The sequence below is a fragment of the Sorex araneus genome, chromosome 1 (assembly GCF_027595985.1).
Source record: "Sorex araneus isolate mSorAra2 chromosome 1, mSorAra2.pri, whole genome shotgun sequence".
Lineage (NCBI taxonomy): Eukaryota > Metazoa > Chordata > Mammalia > Eulipotyphla > Soricidae > Sorex > Sorex araneus.
In genome coordinates, this window is record NC_073302.1 from 360872448 (window position 1) to 360892813 (window position 20366).

A 20366-nucleotide genomic window follows, 5' to 3' on the forward strand; every position below is an offset into this window, starting at 1 on the left:
GAGACCCAGGCCTGCCTCTCCCTGCCCAGCTGCTTCCCCAACCATGTAAGCTAAAGCACACACACCATCCCCCGTATGCTGAAGCACACACAGCATCCTCTTTGCAGGAGCCCCGGGAGTCCGCAGCACCACACACTGTCCCTGCGTGCTTCCGCCCAGATCCTTGTAGGAGCGACCCAGGTCCTGCCTCAGGTCACTGCTCCCTGCTGGGTTTGTTTTCTCTTGAAAAAAAAAAAAAAATAGTGTCCCAATGCCTGTATTACATTCAATGGGCAGGTTCTCTTTTTCAATCTCATGGATACTTCCATTTCCAGCTTCTCTCCTCCCGGCCCAGCCTTTTTTGCAAACACACCCTGAGAAGCTCATTAGATCTGAATCTTCTAGGCCGGAAGTGGGGCTTGTTAGGAAGCTGAGAGGGACAGGAGTGGGGCAGGCTCCGGCTGTGAAAACGCAAACTTCTGTCTGCATTAATTTTCTTTTGCAGCTCTGGGAAACCTGTCAAGGGAGCTTGGAGCACTGTGCTCCTGGCGACCTCTTAGAACCCCAACAGGACCTCCAAAGTCTCGAGAGCAGCTTCCGGAAGAAGAAATGTTGAGGGAGGGGCCATGAGGGGTCAGTGGGGGCGGAGGAGGTGCCCCTTGCTCTGGCAGATGCGCCAGGGGCCGGCCTGGAATCTGGGGCCTGAGATGGCCGCGTGCTCCCTCGTGGCTCCTGCACCTCAGGATGCCTCCACAGAGCCTCAGAGCCGGTGCCCACAGGACCTGGGGGCCTGCGGCCCGGGCAAGGGCACCTCATTGTGCCTGGCCTGGGAGAGAGAAAGGCCAGGATGGACGTCCATGCCAACCCCTGGGCTTTCCAATGGACACCGCAAGGGGGCAAGTAGGGCAGTGGTCCAGTGGCCTGCGGTGTGCAGGAGAGGAGAGGCTGGCCTGCCCCCAACCCGAGCCCAGCCAGGCCTCAGCTCCCCTCCACAGCCAGGCACACGCCGAGGACCTGAGAATGCCTCCCCGCCTGTCGCAACCTTCTGTGAGCTGGCCCTGCTCTTTCTCCCCAGCTCTCTTTAAAACATTCCATTTAGGGCTGGAGAGGTAGTCCAGGACACGTTCCTGGCACATGGCATCAATCTCCAGCGCCACGTGTGGACCCCCGAGCCTCGCCAGGAATGACCCCGGAGCACTGCTGGGTGTGGCCCAGACATTCCCCAAATGAAAAATAAAAAAGAAGAATGAACAACTCCATTTGCTGAGGAACATATCACCCCTTCAAGGGTGTGTTGGCTGTAGTCGGGAAGAAAGCTTGTAGTAACTAAGGGAACGCTTACGACCAATTATTCATAGACGTTATTTGGCTTATTCTTCGTAACAATCTCAGAAAGGTCAGTCTACAGTATTGTTTCGTTTAGACAAAGAAACTCAGTCGTGAAAAGAGTTAAAAGCAACAAGCCCCGGCTGTGCCCAGCTCTGCAGGAAGTGGCCATTCTGACCAACGAGACCTCGGGCCCTGTCGGCCCTGCCAGCGGAGGGTCACCAACACGGTGAGCACCACACACAGGAGCCTCAGAGTGCAGTAGGGAGCCGTGTTTCCCGCAGGGCAGCCCAAGCCCGACAAAGCTTTCCTCACTCGGAACAGACCTCACAGGACTCGGAAAGTCGCTGAGCAGAATTGGCTCATTCACGGGGGCTGAAAGGACAAACACTGGGGACTCGCCATGCCCCGGGCCCGCACGATAGCTGACAATCGGGCCTTGGGAGCGTGGCAGAGACAGTGTGGCCCCTGTCCCTGCAGTCCCCTCCAGCATGCGCACACACACATGCACACACACATGTGCACACATATGCACCCACACGAATGCACGCACACACGCACGCACACACATGCACACATGTGCACATACATATGCACACACATGCACACGCGCGTGCGCACACACACATGCTCTCTGCCCATGAGGCCCCGCTAGTGGCCCCTGTCCTCTCTGTGGCCACCCCGGGTGCCTGCCGACACCCAGGCTCGCCGCTCCCACGCAAGGACCCTGCTCCTGCACTTCCTTCCCATAGCCTTGAACCTGCTGCCTGAGAGCTCCATGTTCTGGGGCGTGTGGTCCTGCCCACCCTGATTCCAGACGCCAAAGCTGCCCAGAGACCCCTGGCTCCCCTTCCCCGCTCCTGCTGACCCCACGAGCACGTGCCTCTCCCACCGGGCGTCAGCCACGTCCAAGAACGCGCCCTCAGCCCGGCCTCGCCCTCCCCTCGGATGGTGGGAGCCAGGGCTCCGCTGGACAGGCCTGTCCAGAGCAGAGTCCTCTGCGCTCCGTCCTGACCCAGACGTGTCCTCGTCCTCCCTCTCTGGCCTCTGCCACCTGCGCTCCCGGCCTCCCGGTGGGATCTCTAGGAAGCCCCTGGGGCCGGCCAGACCAGACAGGCGGGGCTCAGGCCCCCTGCTGCCGGCCGCCCAGCACAGCCCAGCACAGCCCCGCAGACAGCCACCGCCTCACAGCCAGAAACACCAGAGAGCACCGGCGCCCGCCCAGAGGAGGCTCCTGGGGGGTCCGCGTCTCCCGCCCCCTCACGCGTCCCAACTAGCCGACCCGCCTGCCCCTGCATCCACCAGAGCCTGCCATGCTCCCCGAGGCTCCCGGGGTCTCCCTCCTTGCCAATGCCGGCTCCCCAACACGCCTCCCCGAGTGAGGGGGGCTGAGAACAGGGTGAGGGGAGGTGCCTACCGCCCGCAGAAACTCAGAAGGGTCGGCTCCCTGTGCCTCAGTGCCCCCGCCTGTCACCTGTCGCACTCCCTCCGAGTGTGGTTGTCGGGGGTGAGGGAGGGGACACAGCCACGGCTTTGGCCCAGACAGGACCCGGGCGTTGGCGAGAACGCGCAGAGCACAGGAGCGAGCGTGGCGAGCGGGTTCCGCGGCTGCCTGCCAGGCCCGGGTCACTCCTGCCTTAATCACATCCTGTAGCAGAGTTTGTTGACATGGCGTCCAGGCCTCATCCTCAGCACCTCTCTCCCCAGCGCTGTTCAAACAAGGGAGAGGCACTCTGTACACACGCGCGGCTGAACTCAATGAAATTGAATAACATTTATTTATACAGAGATCAAAACTGCCTTTTCTGTCAGCAAACGCGGCTTCTGAGGGCCCGTGGCTATGAGACCGGCCTCGGCAGGAAATGGAAGGAATCCCAGGCTTGAGCCGCTTACTGTGGAATGAGCAGAGGAAACAAAGTGGAACTTTCTGGAATGAGGCTCACACAAGGAATGTGGCGATCCAGGAAAGCGTCTGGCAGGCCGTCTCTGTGATGTGAAGACCTCTGCCCCACCAGGCCGAGACGGGACTGGGCATCAAGGTCAAGGTGGCACTAGCCCGAGAGTGTCACATTCCTCGCCGCCGTGGCCCTCTGGGAGAAGCGGGTGGCCTTCCACGAGGAGGCCCACGGCAGCAGGAGGGCGGGGAGGGGCAGTGCTGCCCCTCGGCCCCACGGCAGCAGGCCACAGCATGCTCACTCAAACCGGGCCCCGTTCCCAGCCCTCTGGGAACACACACACTCTGTTCTCTCTGCAGCAGCCTGGAGCATGACAAACAACGCCAGGGCCACGAGGCCACGGCAGAGCCCTGCACAAACAGGCCGGGGAGGGACAGCCACAGGACAGCCGGTAGGACACTGCCTTGCACACGGCCGGCCCAGGCTCAATCCCTAACACAACAGATGGTCCCCCCTGAGTCGCCAGGAGTGACCCCTAAGCGCAGAGCCAGGAGTCAGCCCTGAGGCCCGCCAAGCGTGGCCCCAAACCAAGCAAAAAATAAAAACAAAACAGGCCTAGAAGCGGATCACTGCTTCGGTCTTGAGGAATAGAGGGTTGGGGCACCAACAAACACAATCCAAACTCCTGTTTCCTGGAGGAAAAGTGGCAGGGTGCTGCGGCCTGCTGGGCACAGGGAGACCCAGGCTGGTCCCCAGGTCGATGAAATTAAGAGAGAGATCAAAAACTGCGCTGTTTTGTCAGGAAGCGCTCTGCCTCTGAGGGCTGGGCCCACGGCGGGCTCCGTCCACCCGGCCGGGACAGGGGCGCTTGCTGCTCTCGGCTAAGCTTCCCTGTGTGCTAAGTTGTCACTCTCGCTCCCGCGTTAGAGACGGGAGACCCCCGCTCCACCCCAAGCCTCCCCCGCCCCACACAAAGCAGTGATTCTGCTGCGCTCCACAGTGTGGAACGACTGACCAGAACCGAGGGGCCCTGTCTATGCTCCGGGAGACAGGCGCGGCGCGAGGCACGGGAGGACCAGAGCCAGGACGAGCAGGAAGGGGGCAGGAGAGGCCGTGTCCAGAACTTTCCGTGGTGAGACTTCATAGCTGGGGGGAAAGGGAGGTTGGCGGGCTAGAATCGCAAGTTTGGTGGGTGGGTCTGAATCCTGGCTGGATGAATGGGTGTTTAGATGGATACTGGTTGGCTGAGTGAATGGAGGAATAAAAGAAGTAAATGAGTAACATGCCAACAAGCCAGGCTGAGAATAAGGTTTGGATTGTTCCAGTTCTATGAAAGAGTTATCAGTTTAAGTCTCGGGACATTTGCCCAAGCCGAGCAGTAGACGTTTCCCTCCTTTCTTTGACTCAACATTTATTGCCGTGTCCGGGATAAAGCTGGTGAGAAAAGGGCCTGAGGCCGCTACAGTCCCGACCCCTGAAGTCGAGGTGACGCTGCAGGCGTCCGTGGTCCTGGGGTGTGACCCAGAGGCAGCAGGCCTGTCATCCAGGCCCGATGGGGCAGGGCGGGGAACAGGCGAGAGAACTGAGGGTGCTGCCCGGAGGCCCTCTGCACACCGCCCCAGCACCCAGTCAGAGGCTGCTCCTCACAGTCTGCACCTAACCGCCTGCCTCCCTAGCTTCAGTCCACCAGCGCCTCCACGGGCCAGCAGCCGGCAGGAAAGCGACATGCGGCGAGAGAAAGGAAGCAGCCAGAAAGACTTCCACACTCTCCTCTACCCACGAATTCTCACCTCCACCATCACCACGGCCCTCTGCCCTCAGATTCTCACCTCCACCATCACCACGGCCCCTCTGCCCTCAGAATCTCACCTCCACCATCACCACAGCCCTCTGCCCTCAGATTCTCACCTCCACCATCACCACAGCCCTCTGCCCTCAGATTCTCACCTCTGCTACAGCCCCTCTGCCCTTGGATTCTCACCTCCACCATCACCACAGCCCTCTGCCCTCAGATTCTCACCTCCACCATCACCACAGCCCTCTGCCCTCAGATTCTCACCTCTGCTACAGCCCCTCTGCCCTTGGATTCTCACCTCCACCATCACCACAGCCCTCTGCCCTCAGATTCTCACCTCCACCATCACTACAGCCCTTTGCCCTCAGATTCTCACCTCCACCATCACCACAGCCCTCTGCCCTCAGATTCTCACCTCCGCTACAGCCCCTCTGCCCTTGGATTCTCACCTCCGCCATGGCCCCTCTGCCCTCAGGTTCTCAATACCCCAGTGACTCCCTGGGGTGCCCTACAGGGAGGCTGCAGGTCTGAGGGCCATGGACTCACTCGGGCATGTGCAGAGCTGGCAAGGCCCAGGCATGGTCCAAGGAGGACCTCAGAGCCGCCTGCCCGGTGCCACCTGTGTGGGCGGAGTGTGGTGTGGGCACTCGCCCTCTCTGACCACACTCTCTCCCGCTCACAGGAGCTCTGAGTCATGGGGAGACACACTGGCTCCGGCGCTCGGAAGCCGGGAGCCGCAGGTCCTCTCAGCCACGCCGCTGCTTTGATCCGGCTGGAATGTGCATGGGAGCTGTGCTGGCATCTCATCTCCCTGGCATGCCGGTGGGGCGGGCCCGGGGAGGACACTGAGGAAGGGGGGCACGCAGGGCAGACCAGGGCACAGGGCAGGGATGCAAACCCACTAGGCAGACTCCACTGCGGGTCTAGAGGGTGCCAGCCCAGAGCTGGCACGAGGTGCCAGGGGCCACCGTGGCAGGGGCCCCAGGTCCACATGGAAACCACAACTGCTGGCCACCCGTGCACAGGAACGCAACGGGGGTGCACGTTCCAGAGCTCTGCATCTGACACAAGCCAGATCGGGCCCAGAGACCAGCCGAAATGGGAAATGACCTGTCACTCGCCCGGTCACTCACCCCAGGTGCTGCAGAGGCTGCCAGACCTGGACACTTGGATATGAGAAATAGTCCACGAGCCGCAAATGCCAGGCACAGCCCGGCCAAGCCTTGCCAGGCCCAGCTGGCTTCGCTCATTTCCTCTCGGGACACAGGAACTGCCAGTCTCCACCAGCACTCGGGCCCCAGGAGGGCTGTGAATTTGTGAATTCCTGACTTCCCTCCTGGTTGCTTAGTGGCCCCGGGTCCTTGGGAGGGTCCTGGCCAGCGAGTGTCTCCTGATGACAAGCCCAGGCCACGCCCGAATCCTAGAGATGGACGGGGATCTGCTGCCACCTGCTGTCCGCTCCCCCACAACCCCCCGACGAGCACCATTCGGGAACTTTGACCCACAGGCGGGCCGGGACCCTGGGGCCTGGATGTAAGGGTTATGGGATGAGACAGTCCATCCTTATCTCGCCCCAGGTTATGTGTTCACCCCCCAATCTGGCCTCGCCAAGCACCAACTTCCCAAGAGCCCCCCTGACGCGCTGCAGAGAGCAGGGGGCTAAGGTACTTGCCTGGCCCATGGCTCACCCTGCTTTGATCCCTGAGCCCTGTCAGGAGTGATCCCTGAGCACAGAACCAGGAGCAAGCCCTGAGCACAGAGAGCCCTGAGCACTGCCAGGTGTGATCCAAACAAAAGCAAACAAGAACACCACCAAACCGCAGGCTCTGACCTCCAGGAAACGTGGTCCCGTTTATTCATGGGCTCACTCATTCACTCATTCTTTCATTCATCCACCCAGCTTCCCGGGAGCTGGTGTCTTGGGCTAGGTCTCCTGCTCTTCCTCTTACTAGCTCAACACACTCGGGCAAGCAAAGGAGCTTCCCTGAGTAACTGAGTAATAGTATTCCATCCCGCCTACAGATGTTATGGGAAGTCAAAGAGTAATTGACCCCAAACCTCAAACAATGTGTGAGCACCACAACTAGAGGCACGGACGCCTCAGGGAGCACCGCAGCTGAGTGCATGAGCACCACAGCTTCTTGGGAGGACCCCCTGACCTACACCCCTCAGCGAGCACCACGGCCAGGCAGCCAAAGGCACACAACGCCCACATAACAAACACGTGGAACCCAACATCCCAACATCCCAACAATTCAACAACAGAGGAAGGGAAGAGAGCAGAGAATTAAAAAAAAAAAAAAAGACCAAAAGCATTTTAATAAAATGGAAACAAACTTAGAGCAGTGTTTTGCAGTAGGACTATATCAAACAGGCCAATAGCAAAAGTTTGCTGATCTTGCTATTGTTTGGGCTTCTGTGGTTCATTTTGCTGTTGTTAGAGGTATTTCCTGGTGCCCAAGGCTAGAGCCAGGGGCCTCCACACGCAAGGCAGACGCCCTGCCACTGAGTCGCGGCCCCTGCCTTTGCTGCTCTGTTTGGTGTCGCAGGCCCGGGACCGACCGCCAGTCTCAGACAGACAAGGCATGTGCTCCACCACTGAGCTCCATCTCGGGCCCCACGTCTTGCCGTTGTTCTTGCTGTTGTTGCTACTGGCAGTGGCAAAGACATCACTGAGAGCCTCTGTGGGCAGACACCAGCCCAGAAACAGGAAATGGGAGGTGCTGCCATCACACAGCCCGTTAGAGAGAAGAGTGACAGGTAAGTAATCATAAAATCATTGCAGGTAGAGATAATAAAACAGACCAGGGACTCGAGGGCGGAGGTGGGGCTGGTCACAGAGAAGCACACTGAGGGCAGTCCTGAGACGGTGTGGGAGCGGCCCCGGCACAGGGCCAGCGCTCCTCCCTCATGCAGGAATAAGCCAGACATGCAGGGAGAGCCCCCTGCGCCTCCAGAAAAGGCCCACAGAAACACAAAAGATCTGTGTGCACTGATGTCAGCCCTGGGAGGAGAAACAGGGGACCTAGGACTGTGCTATTAAGATGCAAAGCTTTCATACTAACAGCCATGGTCAGGTGGTTTCAGTCCCCGCCCACAGCCCACACAAGCTCAGCGGACACTCGGTGTGTGCAGAACTCAGCAGAAGGTCACAGAGGAGCTTCACAGCTCACTGGAGAGAGACCAGACTGGACAGCAGTCTCCCATCTAGGCGATTGGGGCTGGAGAGATACTGCAGTGGGTAGGGCACCTTCCTGCTGCACTCGGCCAACCTGGGTTCAATCCCCAGCACCACCTGTGGGTCCACAAATCCCACCAGGGATGATCCCTGAGCACAGAGCCAGATGTAAGCCCCTGACCACTGCTGGGTATGAGCCAAAAATACACACACACACACACATTTTTTAAAACATCTAACCATATTAGATACTTCCAGAGTATATAGCATACTTTCAGGTAATACTGGGAAAGTAGTTCAAGTGGGGAAAAATCAAAGTGGACCTTTTCATACTAACCAGTAAAAAACAGTAAATTTATCAATGTGAAAGCTAAAACTATGAAGCTAATTAAAACTTTAGGAGAGAGGGAACAGGCACTCCTGTAAACTACTTAGTCTCTGGGGCACAGGAATAAGGGGCCCATGCTTAGTTGAAATTTTAATTGGGCATCTTTTAATTAAGCTGATAATGTGAAAAGACAAAATATACACATATGTGGATATATATGAGTACCATGAAACTCTAAGGAAAAAAGTTAATAAAGAAAACTTCAAAAATACAAACTAGAAGTCCTCACAAGATACTGATCATGGCAAAATTAAGAGTCTCTTCCCCCTGCGCCTGGCTGCTTCACCGGGGCATGAGTGTATTTAACGTATAGAATATAGTAAGAAAAAGCCAATATATTGATAAGTAGAGAGCAAGAAGATTAAAAAATGAGACAAAAGCAATATTTGAAAAAAAAACAAAATAAAAGAATTTTCACAGTCAGGAAGCTCTCCATAGCTCAAGTAGAGTGACTGGAGAAAACCACAGCAGGACTTGTCATAGTGTTAATAAGCTGGAAGTAAAAGGTGGGGGGGATGTGGCGTGAGTGGCAGAGCACACACATGCCTACACACTCAGGAGCCTGGCTCACCCCTGGCACCCTTGGTCCCTGAGCTCCAACTGTAGTCCCTACAAAACATAAAAACAGAAGCCAAAGGCCAAGCAACAACAAAAATGTCAGCTGACTTATCCACAGGGATGATGCAAGACTAAGGCGGTGGATTAAACAGCTCAAGTGCCAGAGAAAGAAATAAGTCAGCAGGGACCAAGGTTCAGTAGGTTGAAGCATCTGCCTTGCCTACAGCCAGACCTGGTTTGATTCCCAGCACCACATATGGTTCTCCGAGCACTACCAGGAGTGACCCCTGAGCACAGAGCCAGGAGGAAGCCCTGAGCACCATTAGGTGTGACACAAATGAGAACAAAAACCACTATCTGGACCATTACGTCAAGAGAAAATACTAAAAAAAAAAAATCATCAAAGACATTTCCAAACAAAATCTGGAAGAAATTAAAACCCTCTCACAAACACATCTCACAAACACATCTCACAAACCCTCTCACAAAAATCCTCTCAGAAGCACTAAAAGAAGTTCTTCAAAAGAAAAATATAAAAGCAATCACTATTTTAACTAAAAAAAGTTTAAAAACATATTGGATTAAAAAATAATCTGCTTACCTGGGATAAACTTTAAATATACATCAGACCTAAAGGAAAACCAACAAGTACCACAGAATCAAAATCCCAGAGAGCACGTAGGTCCAAAGCAGAAATAAGCCAGAAAGGTACAATGCTGCCAGCAAGTCAAGCTGTACCCGCAGGGTGAGTGCATCAGCAGCCTGATGGTGTCTTCAGGCTTCCTGATACCCCAAAATTGCTGCTGTGCCTCTGACAGGACCCCAACAACTAGGACAATGTTTCCCGAGAAATGAAATGGTCAAAAGTTAGGTATGCAGGAACCACAAACCACCTCCGGCTCAGCTATACAAGCTCGTTTATTGGCCACACTTCAGAGGCCCATAAATCAATCTTGAAAGAGATCAAAAGTTGCAGTTAATCTTGGATTGCACAAGGCTGAACAGACCGGGTTAACCGAAGGGGAACAGGTTAGCCTGGTGCCTGCCCAAGCAGAACCCTGGGAAGCTGTTTGCTCCCACAATCCAAAGTCACTGACCGTGACCCCAACCTCGGGACAGACCTACTGAATATAATGTACTGAAAATTTGGGTGTATGGGTTTTGATGAAATCTCCAGGCTTTCTGGGGTCGGGATGGGCTACCTCCCCCTATGTCCCTATACTCCTGGAAGCACTGGCGGTCACCCCATGAACCAACTCCAGTGCCACCCTGTAAGCTCTTCTGCCAGCCTTGCTCCAGAGACCTGTAAATACATCTTGAAAGAGATCAAAAGCTATAGATAATATGGGACTTGCACAAGGCTGAACAGACCAGGGTAAATCAAAGGGGGCAGGTTAGCTTGATGCCCATCCAAGCAGAGACCCTGGCAGCCACTTGCTTCCATAATCCAAAAGCACCAACTCAGGATGGGCCTTACCGAGTTATAATCTGCTGAAAATTAGGATAGGTGGGTAGGTGGGTTTTGTGACTGAAATCTCCAGGCTTTCTCTGGGTTGGTATGGCTACCTACTGCAACCTCTCTGTACTTCAGGACACCTTGGCAGTCCCGTCCACACCCCAAAGCTGCCACCCAGTTAAAAAGCTACTCCAGCCTATACCGTCCTGATAAAAATACTGAATGCCCTGAACAAATAGGATGACTTCTTAGTACTTGCATTAGTATTAGTATTAGTATTAGTATTAGTATTAGTACTTGCTTAGTATTGCAAACCATAATGCACAAAAAGAAAAGGAGAGTGTGTAAACACAAAAAGGGGGCAGTGGGGCTCTATCTCTCCCACTGCCGCCCCCGTTCGGTAATCTCACACCGTTTCCCCCACCCCCGGCAGGTCAATGTCAATGGGCAGGCATAGGAAGGAACGAGAGCCAGGCTGGTTGGTCTCGATTGCCATTTATTCCAATCTCCTCTCTAGTCACTCCTGTCTCTCTATCTGCTTCTCCCCGCCCCCTCTTCCAGCTTCGTTAAATCTCCAAGGTATGAGGGGTTGGGGCTTACACATAGGTGTGGTCACAATCAATAGGGTTAAAGTTCTTTCCCTCAGGGGATGCTGCTTCTAGGACAGATTCTCTTTCAGCAGGACAACCCACCCAAAGGCAAAATCCCATGGGTGTGTTTGTCCTCTCCTTGTCCAGCAAACATATAAGCACTCATAATATTAATCATTTTGTATGGACACAATAAAAGATACATTAAACTTATAGAATTGCTCTCCTGGGGTCATCTCAACCTCAGACTACAGTGCTCAGGCCCGATTGGTCTTTCCTATCCCTACCAGGGTCCTAGTCTCATTGTTGATGGATCATGACAGCATTTGTCTATGATCAAGCTCTTAAATTAAGAATCATGGTGCTTTGGCCTGGCCCATATGGATGCCAGGGTAGCTCACAGCTTGCCCTGGGTCCCTTCAATCCCTCATCGGGACCCTGCATTTGGGGTGCTAGGAACTAAGGGCAACTGAGGCTTAAGTTGAGAAAGCAGATGCCCAAAAGTGAATAATATTCTAAGCCAATTAAATCCCAAGTTTCAAAAGTGTAATATTAATTGTCTTCCTTTGTCCATAAAAAAAGGACATTGCTTTAATGTAAACTATTCAGAAGACATAAGGAGAGGAGAAAGGCAATATTAACTTACAATACAAGTTCAGTGTCCTAGAAAGATCTGACCTTACAAATTAACAGTAGGGGGAAACGCTGATTAACTGGTTGGGGAAGAGAGCACAGAGAAGTGGTTATAGATAAACAAAGGAATGGGAGTGACTTGGGAGCACTATGATGGGTATGACCCAATAAACCTAAGTTCTTTGTGATAAGGGTGAAAGGACAAACCAACAATATCCTACAGGAGAGAGAGAGCAAGAAGAAAAGTGCCTCCAATAGAGGTAGGCTGGGGGTGGAGGGCTGGGTGCTGGATGATGGTGGGAGGGAAATGGGGGACCCTGTTGGTGGGAAATGTACACTGGTGGAGGGGTGGGTGCTGGATCATTGTACGACTGAAACCCAATCATGAACAGTTTTGTAATGGTCTATCTCACAGATATTCAATAAAAACTTTTAAAAAATTAATGTGGAGTTCATGCCTGCTTCAGTCAGCTTGATCAGTGGCCAAATAAATAGTAGTACTCCTACATTTTAAAAGAAAAAAAAAAGAAATAAGCTAGAAACCAAACTGTAAATGATAACTAGAAAAAATATCCCAGATGGTTTGAATGAGTCATATATCTCTAAATAATCCATGGGTCAAAAGAAGAAATTACAATGAAAATCAGATAAATCACACAAATATATAACATTAAAAAAAATCCAAATATATAACATTTGCCTAACATACAAAGCACCATTCAGAAATAACCTTAAAAGGTACTACAAAAGAAGACTAAGAATTAAATGTTATTCACATCAATAAAATAGTAAATTAAATAAATAATAGTACATAGTGACTTAAATACAAAGAAAGTAGCACTGTATCACTGTCGTCCCATTGTTCATAGATTTGCTCGAGCGGGCACCAGTTGCATCTCCATTGTGAGACTTTTTGTTACTGTTTTTGGCATATCGAATACACCAGAGTAGCTTGCCAGGCTCTGCCGTGCGGCTGAGATACTCTTGGTAGCTTGCCGGGCTCTCTGAGAGGGACGGAGGAATCGAACCCAGGTTGGCTGCGGGCAAGGCAAATGCCCTACCTGCTGTGCTATCACTCCAATTCAAGAAAGTAGAATGAAAAATAAAAATAAGAGCAGTAAAGAAAAATAGAAACAACCAACGTCAAAATTAGCTTCACAGAAGATGGGGTAGAAGAGCTAAATCTCTCACGAGACCAGCCAAACACAGGACTACAGACCCTGGGTCAGGAACGAAAGCAGAGACACCACCACAGAGCGCAGACTTCCCGGTACAGGACACCCACAAACATGGACTTAGCCCACTCAGTGTGAAACACAGACACAATGTCAAAATACTAACTGCACAAAGACATGGAAATTATAAATTAAAACCAATGCCTTAATCCATCGTTAAAAAAAAAAAAACCTGTAAAAGATTTAAAACTCAATGTTCAGGTTCCTTCAGTGAAAAACCTTGTGTGAGGTACTGTGTCTCTCCCGGGACCCCAGACAAAGGGTCTGATTCTGCACAGCCCCAGAACCCAGCCAGGTTCCTATGGTCTTGGAGCCATCTGGAACCATTCTGGAACCATCTGCTAAACGCTCACTACCCAGAACCAGAGCCCAGAGAGAAGCTCCCTGCTGTTTCCTCCCTGCTAGAAGCACCTAGATGGTCCTTCCCTGCCTCATGGGTTTGCCGAGAGCCCAAGGCTGCGGTGAAGCCCCATGGAAGCCACTAGAAGGTTCCAGAGGGTTCTCAGGGAGCCCAGGTGTGCTCACCTGACGGGTGGCGGCTGGCTCCCCTGCCGTTTGAAGGCTCTTTCCAGCCTCTCCTGGGTCGCCCTGGTGTTCCCACCGGGCAGGTAGAGCTTCAGAGGCGTCCCGTCAGCTCCAGGGCCACTATTCACAGCCGGGCTATCCACAGCTGCCTCTCTCCGCTGGCCTCTGTCCCGGGGGGGCAGCCCCTTGCTGGGCAGGGGAGGCGGGCTGCCGGGCCTCTGCCTGTCGCAGGGCAGTGAGCTCCGGGCCACGAAGCCGTTATTCAGCAGCAGACCTTCCTGAGGGCTGGGGCCGGCCGGGATGCAGGCAGACAGCTCGGCCACTTTCCGGCTCTCCTCCTCCTGGCTGTGAGGCCCGGGCTGGCTCATGCTTTTCGTGGTGGTCGGGGACCGCTTCAGAGAGTGCTTCCGGCTGGCATCCTGGAGGCCGAGGGACAAAGCGGTGAGGCCCTGGTCAACGCACCCTCCCCCTCCCCCTCCTTCCCCACAGTCCCGAGTCAGACACTCAAAGGCGACTGCTTCTGTGATTCCTCCACTGCACCCCCAGTGCTAGCCTGAGAGCGCACCTCACCCTCTTCCCACCCCCCACTGACGGGCAGAGGGCTCTACGAGCAGGTGAGGCTGGGACGCCACCCCCATGTCTAATTCCGAGTCACCAGCGTCAGCGGTGCCTGTGGAGCAAGTCACGGACCCGCTGCCCCTCACACCCGTCACGAGTACAGCCTGTCATTGATAACCTGTCCTCTAGCTGTCACTTCTTTTTTTTTTTTAAACATCTTATTTATTTCACTGTCATATCACTGTCATCCCGTTGCTCATTGATTTGTTCGAGCGGGCACCAGTACCGTCTCTCATTGAGAGACTTATTGTTACTGTTTTTGGCATATCCAATATGCACGGGTAGCTTGCCAGGCTCTGCCACGCGGGCTAGATACTCTCAGTAGCTTGCCGGGCTCTACAAGAGGGGCGGAGGAATCGAACTCGGATCGGCCATGTGAAAGGCCGCTGTGCTATCGCTCCAGCCAGCCCCTTATTTATTTATTTATTTATTTATTTATTTTGCTTTTGGGGTCACACCCAGCATGTTCAGGGGTTAATCCTGGCTCTGTGCTCAAGAATTACTCCTGGCGGTGCTTGAGGGATCATATGGGGTGCTAGGGATTGAACCCGGGTTGGCCGCGTACAAGACAAATGCCCTACCCGCTGTGCTATCACTCCGGCCCCGAGCTGTCACTTCTAAGCCTCCTGGAAAATGGGTTTCTTTTGGAATCCTGTGGTCAAGTCTTTTTTAGTTACGAGGTCACTTAGAGTTGTTTTTGTTTATTTATTTGTTTGTTTAAAATAAATGTTAAGGAGCGGGAGGCAAAAAAAAATAAAAATAAAAAAATAAAATAAAATAAATGTCAAGGTTCAGGCTTTTGCTGAGGGAAATCAGCATACTTTTGCCGAGAGGTGCCACTGCCTAGCCCACCACAGAGGGTGTGTAGTATGTGTATGCACTTCTTTTCTAGGGAAAAAAAAATGTTTTTAATTTAAATTCCAAAAACATCTGGTCCGAGGATTTCGGATGGGGGACTAGAGGGGTGTCGTGCCCACCTCCCACGAGATCGTGGGGAGGACAGAAGTAGGGACACAGCCCCTCCAGTCGCTTCCTCGTGGGCCCGACGCGCGCTGGTGGCAGGCCAGCAGCAGCGGAGACCATTCGTCTCGGCTGTCCACAGAGCTGCCGCGTAGCCGTCCAGCCAGGGGCCAGCTTAGTTTCCAATGAAGTCATAGCGGTCCATGGAAACGGCCCTCTCTTCATAGCAACGATTAACCGGTGAATGGAAACTCCTGTTGTTACAGCTCAGAAGGGGGAAGTGGAGGCGGAGGGAATGGAAACAGGCCCGCGGGGCTTTTCCTAGCTTTAAAATTCCAGCCCTCGCGTCTTTTCCGAAACAATCTCAAGCCAAACAGTGAAAGCAGTGGTGGACTAGGAAGAGCTAAGTCTGTACTGCTCCTGCTCGTGGAAATTACTAGACACTGTAATCCTCTCAAGCACCCTCGCCACAGCATGAGGAAAACATTAGTCACCGTTCCGAGGAAAGCCAAACTGGTGGCCCGACCCTTACTCATCCCTCGTAAACACAGGGCTGACCCAACAGTCAAGTGTGATGGAGTGCCTGGCAAGCCTCTCCAGAGCAGCTAGTCAGATGGACCAAGATGCTCACAAATGCCCAACGGGGAAGTGTTTCTGGGGAAATTCCACATGACCCACCCTCTCGTGCTCTCATCCAGAGTGGGGGTGAGTCTTTCGAGAAAGCAGCTCCTCAAACAGCCCCAGTCAGGAGAAGTCAGTCAGATCCCCTGCAGCCCGCCCGGACGACAGCTGTGAAGGGCGTCACCCCGTGCTCTGCACAACTGGGATGTGATGACCCGAAGGGGCCCTGGCGTTCACCTGCTCGACCTGCCGTCAGAGGGCGAGCACCCAAGCCCTCAGGGCCCCGAGCTCATGCAGGGAGCTCAAGGCTGTCTCGTCACCACAGGGAGCACAGCCTCATCTGCCTGTCATAGTGTAGGGCAGGGGGACAGTGGGTCTCCACACACAGCAAGGCTGAGCTGCCAGAACTTCTGGGGACTTGAGGAAGTTGTGAGCTGCTACACAGCCCCTATACAAAAACGAACAGAAGTGCTCATTCCACATAGGCAACACCTAAGAATGACGCATTTTATTGACTCTCAGCTCATCATTGTCACTCATTCTCTGTGTGACAACACGGGCCGGTCCTATCGGCCCCCTACTGGACATCTTGAGGAAATGCACCTGCGTGGCCGTGGGGAGCTGGAAACTGAACTTCCCAGGCCTGAAAGAAAGAGGGACAGAGGGACGAGGGGATTCAGAAGCGAAAAAGTGGCAGTTGGTTTTGGGAAAACACAAGGGGGCATCACTAGTGGGGAAACGACTGTTGTTTAACGAAGAAAACATTCTTACATTTGGGTGGGTGCCCCCTCCTGAGTGGCAACGATAAAGCTGGGTAGACGTAATCTCCCTAGACAAACGAACATGGAACTACAGCCTCCAGGACACTGGAGAGATGGGTAAACTGAGGCCTGGAAGGAGAGGTGGCCTGCCCACATTCCCACAGGGAGCTGATGAGGACAGAGGGACACAGAGGTAAGAGCTTCTTGTCCCGCCACACAAAGGTCCCCCCTGGGGCTGTCTCCTGGGATGCCCCCAAATAAACTCTAGTAGCCCCCAGTCCTCACAGTCACAGTCACAGCAGCACCCCCACCTGTGGGCAGCTGGCAGTGGGCCTGGACATCATGCCTCGAACAATCAGGCCAGTCCTGGGCCTGATCTTCTCCGTCATCTTCTTGGTGTCCAAGGAAGGTTCGGACGGCAGGAGCTTGTCTGTCTTCTCCCACACCGGGGCCAAGGGGCTGGTCTCACCAGGGACAATCTGGACAGGCTTATTTTTGTGGGGGGGCCTTTTGGATGATACAAAATTACCAAGTACATCCCCATCATGATTGTCATGTCTTAAAAAAAAAAAAAGGGACAATTTTAGTTAAAGAGATTCTCCAAACGGAATTACTAAGGACAGCACAAAACTTCATAGTGTTCACAAATCCATCTAGTGCACGGGTTCAGTTGCTGGAAGAGCTTTACATTATTTAAGATGAAGACCAGAAAATCAAAAAATGTTCAGAGCAGGGCAAGTCTGACCTATAAAATAAGACCAGGAATGAAGAAATCAAATCAGTGCTGGTGACCCAGGACGGGATCTCTCCATCCGAACAGCATGACTGAGGAAAGGCCCCTGGACCCTCAACACAGTCACTAAAGATGAAGGCCGCCTTCCTGCACGGTGACAGGGTTGGCTGAAGACCTGAGGCAAGCCGGGTGCTCCTGGATTGCCGGGATTAAGCTAGGCACAGGCCCACAGTTCCTTTTCTTGGTTGCTTGACAGTGGATGAGGAAAAAAGTGAAAGTGTGAGTGCGTGTGTGAGTGTGTGTGTGACCGTGTGAGTGTGTATGTGAGTGTGTGTGAGTGTGTGAGCATGTGTGTAAGTGTGTGAGTGTGTGAGTGTGCATGTGAGTGTGTGTGAGTGTTTGTGTGTGAGTGTATATGTGAGTGTGTGAGTGTGTGTGACCGTGTGTGTAAGTGTGTGAGTGTGTGAGTGTGTGTATGTGTGTGTGTGTGTGTGTGTGTGTGTGTGTGTGCCGCACAGAGGATGGAAGGGCAGAGAGACAGGACAGGAATGAGAATGAGACAGAACACGATCCCAGGGAGCTAGGGAAAGAGGGGCTCTTACCTGGAGCACTCTGACATGAAGGATACCTCTTTTTTTTGGGGGGTCACACCCAGTGATGGTTGGGGGCTACTCCTCGCTCTGCATTCAGGGACTATTCCTACTCAGAAGACCATATGGGATGCAGGAATCAAACCCCGTCAGCCGCATGCAAGGCAAACGCCCTACCCACTGTGCTATGGCTCCAGCCCCAACAGATACTTCTTACCACTGGCCTCTGGCATAATGGAGCGTTGAAGCCTACTCAGTGCCAAGCCTACTCAGAGCGTTGAAGCCTACCCACGAGAAAGGGGGCTGGTGGGCTATCACTAGGACATGACAAACAGAGGATGGGTCTGGAACCAGCCTGGGGCAATCTAGAAGTTTCCAGTGACACTCTGGCACCCGAGTCGGAGAGAACTATCAGGTTGGCAGGGCATAGAGGCCCACCAAAGCAGGGCTGGCCCAGGGAGCACGGGAGGGCCTTGCACGTTGTCCTAAGAAGGTCCAACTTTATTCTGAATATCCCGGGGAGTCTGTGAAAATCTTATAGCACGGAGCAACATGGCCAGACTTGTTTTACAGAAAACTTACACATCTTGGGTCAAGGATGGAAGATTTGAGAAGAAACTTGCTAGGGGTGCTCAGAGCCAGAAAGAGATCCTGGGAACGTGCCAGGGAAAGAAGGTACAACCAGGGGGCTGGAGCGATAGTGCAGCAGGTAGGAGATGTGCCTTGCATGTGGCCGACCTGGGTTCAATCTCTGAAAAGCCAGGAGTAAGTCCTGAGCATCACCAGGTGTGGTGCCCCAAAAAACAAATCAAAACAAAAAAGAAGGTATGACCTGAAGCACACTAATTTGTGCTGAATGGCTCCCATCTTTTGCTAGCTTAATACCCAATTCTTGCAATTTCTTGTAACTGTCTTCCAAATAAAAAACTTTCAATCAATAATCACAATTTTCAGAAGAATCATGGCCGGCGGGCACTGCAAGCCAGAGAATGCTCCAGACCCCAGACCGGGCCGACAACACTGGGGTTTCCTAGATGGAGCAGGTGCTGTCTCCCCGCCTGCACCAGATGGAGTCCCGGCGACACTGAGCTTCTACTAACATGGCTCCGGTATGTGGGGACCAGGACTCTTTCTCCAAACCGTGTGGCCACATACACAGCCTCGCGTTCTTTCCTGATATACAAAAAAACCTCTCAGGAATGGCTCCTTCGCCCCTGAGTGCGATGGTCCCAGAGGCACACAAACCAATCTCAGAACACAGTGGCTGCTGGCAGATATACTCCTGGACTGTGAACTAAGCTACAGCCCCTTGCAGCCCCAGGAAGGGAAGGGGTTTTGTCCCTCGGCCTTTTCTCCTTTGCAGCAGCATGGCGACCACCACCTCTCAGAGCCAATTGGACAGAGAAGTAGGAGCTTGCAGTGATGGGGCACACAGGAAATCTCACAATGGGGGTGGGGGGAAGCAGAACCAGCCCTGCTTCCCACCCAAACGGAACGCCGAGTGGCTGCCCACGAACTATTATTATTATTATTATTATTATTCGGCTCCTAACAGCCATGATCCCAGAGGCACACAAACCAATCTCAGAACACAGCAGCTGCTGGCAAAAATACCTCTGGACTTAATTACTAAAATATCAGAATTTGGGGCTGGAACGATAGCACAGCGGGTAGGGCGTTTGCCTTGCACGCAGCCGACCCAGGTTCGAATCCCAGCATCCCATATGGTCCCCTGAGCATCGCCAGGAGTAATTCCTGAATGCAGAGCCAGGAGTAACCCCTGTGTATCGCCGGGTGTGACCCAAAAAGCAAAAAAAAATAATAAAATAAAATATCAGAATTCCAAAACAGCATGGCCACTTTTGTGGCTGTGCAACATCATATGCTCTTCGTTATCAGCAATAGAAAGCAAATGATCTAATGATGCCTTTTCGGCAGGTCTGATCGTTGGGGGGGAATTCCAAATAATAATAGTGGGTTTTCAGTCGAAAATTGAATGTAATCAAAGTAAAGAGAGAGTAAAGTGGAAATCATCTGCTATACAGGCAGGGTGGGGAGTGGAAAGGGGGGGTATCCTGGGGCTCTTGGTGGTGGAACATGTGCACTGGTGAAGGGGTGGGTGTTTGATCATTGTATGACTGAGAATTAATCCTGAAAGTTTTGTAACTTTTCTCACGGTGATTTAATTAAAAAAAATCACAATTTTCTTCTTGCATTCCAAAAGATCTTATTTTACAAGTTTTCTCTGCTATAGTGTTTCACCACATTTTAGGGTGAATGCCCTAAAAAATGTCCATAGAATGCCCTTTTTGATTTTTGGATTTTTTTGGAAGGGAGAGACATCAGCCAGGAGATTAGTGATTCCTGGCCAATCAGACCATCAGACTGATGCAAGGGTGCAAGGATAATTTACTGCTAGGACTCTGAGGGCATGCAGAACTGCACCCAGAGATGCTCAGGGGACCATGCGGTGTCGGAAACCAACCCTGGTGGGCAACTGTTAGGCATGCACCCTAAATACTGTA

General features: G+C 52.9%; 1 protein-coding gene across 1 annotated transcript in view; it reads right to left on the minus strand.

Moving 5' to 3' along the window:
• Positions 1 to 20366, minus strand: part of MINDY4 (MINDY lysine 48 deubiquitinase 4) — a 93773-nt gene that overhangs the window by 56571 nt on the left and 16836 nt on the right. The window contains exons 4-5 of the mRNA XM_012932360.2: positions 16830 to 17076; positions 13559 to 13977 (exon numbers count right to left, since the gene is read on the minus strand). Coding sequence (XP_012787814.2) covers positions 13559 to 13977; positions 16830 to 17076 — 666 coding nt within the window. The remainder of the gene's footprint in view (positions 1 to 13558; positions 13978 to 16829; positions 17077 to 20366) is intronic.